The sequence below is a fragment of the Musa acuminata genome, chromosome BXJ3-1 (genome assembly GCF_036884655.1).
Source record: "Musa acuminata AAA Group cultivar baxijiao chromosome BXJ3-1, Cavendish_Baxijiao_AAA, whole genome shotgun sequence".
Classification (NCBI taxonomy): Eukaryota; Viridiplantae; Streptophyta; class Magnoliopsida; order Zingiberales; family Musaceae; genus Musa; species Musa acuminata.
In genome coordinates, this window is record NC_088349.1 from 11,232,835 (window position 1) to 11,236,035 (window position 3,201).

Here is a 3,201-nt window from a genome sequence, read left to right on the forward strand (position 1 = left end):
TTAAAAACATGTGACGACTGTTCCGGAGATAAGATAGCGAGTGCCCTAACTGTCGCCCTCTCCATTCCCGTCGAAAAGGGGCACATGCGCGCAGGATTATTTTGACTTCTTTAAGGATGAACAAAAGATGGAAAAGTCAATATTTTACTTTTTGATATCCAATTGAAATTTCGGAAATTGATAATACCACAATCCTTTTTGCTCATTTTCTATTCATTTACATAAAGATCTTTATGATGTAAGGAATCTTAGAAACCGCTCCCTTTTGCGCCAATAAATATAATAGGTTTTCGATTTCCAATTCCATGGACAAAATTGTAGACACATCGAAGAACGTCACAAGACATGCACAACGAATGAGATAGTGGTACAGTGGATAAGAATCGATTAACGGATGGCCAGCCTGCGGTGGGATGTACGTAGAACCCTACAGCTCCCCGCAGATCGGATGGCTTGTGGTCATCGTGCTCTTTCCACGTAAACTCACTTTCGGATCAGTGTCTACCGATCCATAATTAAGATATTGTCGTTGAGCTTTGGTCTATATATATAAGAGATTGCAGAAGCTATTGCATCGACACAGAGAGAGAGAGAGAGAGAGAGAGAAGATGGAGGGACAGGGAGAGAGAGGTGTGTCGGCAAGAGGAGCGAAAACGTATGCCTTTGCCTGTGCTATCATCGCTTCCATCATCTCCATCTTGATGGGCTACGGTGATCTGTTCTCTCCTCCTCCCTCCATCTCGTTCCTTTTTAATTGGTTGCGTGCATGCAATGCGCGCGTGTTGAATGATGATCGATGGATGCGCAGATACCGGAGTGATGAGCGGCGCCATGCTGTTCATGAAGGAGGATCTCAACATACAGGATGAGCAGGTGGAGGTGCTTGCGGGGATCATGAACATATGCGCGTTGGTCGGATCCTTGACCGCCGGGAGGCTGTCCGACTGGATCGGCCGGCGCTACACCATCGTCGTTGCCTCCATTATCTTCTTTGTAGGGGCGGTCTTGATGGGCTTGGGCCTCAACTACGGCATGCTCTTCTCCGGGAGGTGCATCGCGGGCGTCGGGGTCGGCTACGCCTTGATGGTCGCTCCTGTGTACTCGGCGGAGATCTCTTCCCCGTCCTCCCGAGGCTTCCTCACCTCCCTCCCAGAGATCTGCATCAGCGCCGGCATTCTGCTCGGGTACGTCTCCAACTACTTCCTGCGGCACCTCCCGCTCAAGTACGGCTGGCGTTTGATGCTCGGCGTCGCCGCGGTGCCTTCGGTCATGCTGGCCGTGGGGATTCTGGCCATGCCGGAGTCCCCGAGGTGGCTGGTCATGCAAGGCCGGCTCAGGGAAGCCCGGGAGGTGCTGCTGCGGGTGTCGAACACGAAAGAGGAGGCAGAGCTGAGGCTACGGGAGATAAAGGCGGCCGCGGGGGTCGACGAGAGCTGCACCGACGACGTCGTCGAGCCGGTCGCCACGCACCGCGGGGACGGCGTCTGGAAGGAGCTGCTGCTCCGGCCCACCCCTGCGGTGAGGCGCATCCTCATCGCCGCCCTCGGCATCCATTTCTTCGAGCACGCCACCGGGATCGAAGCCGTGGTGCTCTACACCCCGAGGATCTTCAAGAAGGCGGGGATCAGCAGCAGGAGCAAGCTCCTGTTCGTCACCATGGGCATGGGGGTCACCAAGACGGCCTTCATCCTGGTGGCCACCTTCCTGCTGGACAAGGTGGGCAGGAGACCCCTGTTGCTGACGAGCGTGGCCGGGATGATCCTGTCCCTCTCGAGCTTGGGGATCGGGCTCACCATGGCGGATCACAGCCAGCAAACGCTGCCATGGGCGCTCGGCCTCTGCATTGCCTCCCTGCTCTTGTTCGTGGCCTTCTTCTCCGTCGGCCTGGCGCCCGTCACCTGGGTCTACAGCTCGGAGATATTTCCCCTGAGGTTGAGGGCACAGGGAGCCAGCATGGGGGTGGCTGTGAACAGGCTGATGAATGGAACGGTGTCCATGACCTTCATCTCTCTCTACAAGGCCATCACCATCGGTGGTGCCTTCTTCCTCTTCGCAGGCATTGCGGTCTTGGCCTGGATCTTCTTCTTCTTCTGCTGCCCCGAGACGAAGGGGGTGTCCCTGGAGAGGATCGAGGAGGTCTTCAGCAAGGGATGCGATGGAAGCTCAGTGGCCGAGGACGAGGGAGTTGCCATGGCGAATGTAGCTTCTCCAAATGGTCACCTAAAATCATCCGAGTCGTGATACCATACTATTCTGCTTCCCCAAGATGATATATATAGAAATGAATAGAAAATGACAAAGCCGATGCTTCATTCAGCACATCAGTTTTAGTGACTTAAATAGCATTACACATTGGTGCATTAGATAGATACACAATTAACTATATTTTATGCTCAATATAAAAGTATTCTATATAGGTCACATCAAAGTTCAACCTCAACTAAATAAATATCGGCGGTCGCATTCATGTATTATGAAGTAAATTGAGATACCGAAAGGTCTTCTTCGCAATGGTATTAATGTTTTCTTGAGCATTAATGGTGGCTACAGATCAGACCTACTAATATATAGATTGATCGTTGTTTCACATACGTACTTGGCATCATTGGTTCCATTCTTTATTAGTTCAATGATTTAGATGCTGATAGCATTTCCATCTTCCAATCTATTATTTTCACATTCTGATACATCAAACCATTGTCTTTGTATAGATTATATATACTGCGCCATCACTATAAATAATGTTATTTCTATGACTCCGATCATGTCATTCAGATGGAGATGAGGAGAAAGATAATAACATCCACATAAAATTAAGCTCCTAATATGATTATAATTATGATAACACATACGATATTATTAGGTAGGTAGTCAATATGGATTATTTCCTAATGCTATCGAATTAGGTCTTGATCAGACCAAATCATGTTGGTGCACCAAAATTCTACATTTAAACTTTTGAATAATAAATAAATTAAACTTAATATTATCTTATTTTAGAAAGAAATATCATCAAATATGCATGAAAAATAAAGGATTAGTTTTGTAAGGTTACCCTGAAAAGATCATATCACAAATCATAAAAATAGAAAAAGGTTCATGACATTCACAGAGCATAAAGAAAATGATACAAACATGCAATGGAATACAATATGCATATAAAGATAACATGGTTTGACTCTTACGGGATAGGAAGATGCG

The 3,201-nt window shown here is 48.0% G+C and overlaps 1 protein-coding gene across 1 annotated transcript; it reads left to right on the forward strand.

Moving 5' to 3' along the window:
* The first annotated feature begins 583 nt into the window (after nt 1-583).
* Nucleotides 584-2,324, forward strand: LOC135628320 (probable polyol transporter 6). Its single transcript, XM_065134928.1, has 2 exons — nt 584-711; nt 809-2,324. Exons 1-2 carry the CDS (start codon nt 609-611, stop codon nt 2,239-2,241), a joined length of 1,536 nt encoding a protein of 511 aa, XP_064991000.1. The 5' UTR covers nt 584-608; the 3' UTR covers nt 2,242-2,324.
* The last annotated feature ends 877 nt before the right edge of the window (nt 2,325-3,201 follow it).

Coding starts and splice junctions, on each gene's coding strand:
- LOC135628320 (XM_065134928.1), top strand. CDS start 609: ATGGAGGGACAGGGAGAGAGAGGTGTGTCGGCAAGAGGAGCGAAAACG. Junction 712..808: donor CTCCATCTTGATGGGCTACG/GTGATCTGTTCT, acceptor ATGGATGCGCAG/ATACCGGAGTGATGAGCGGC.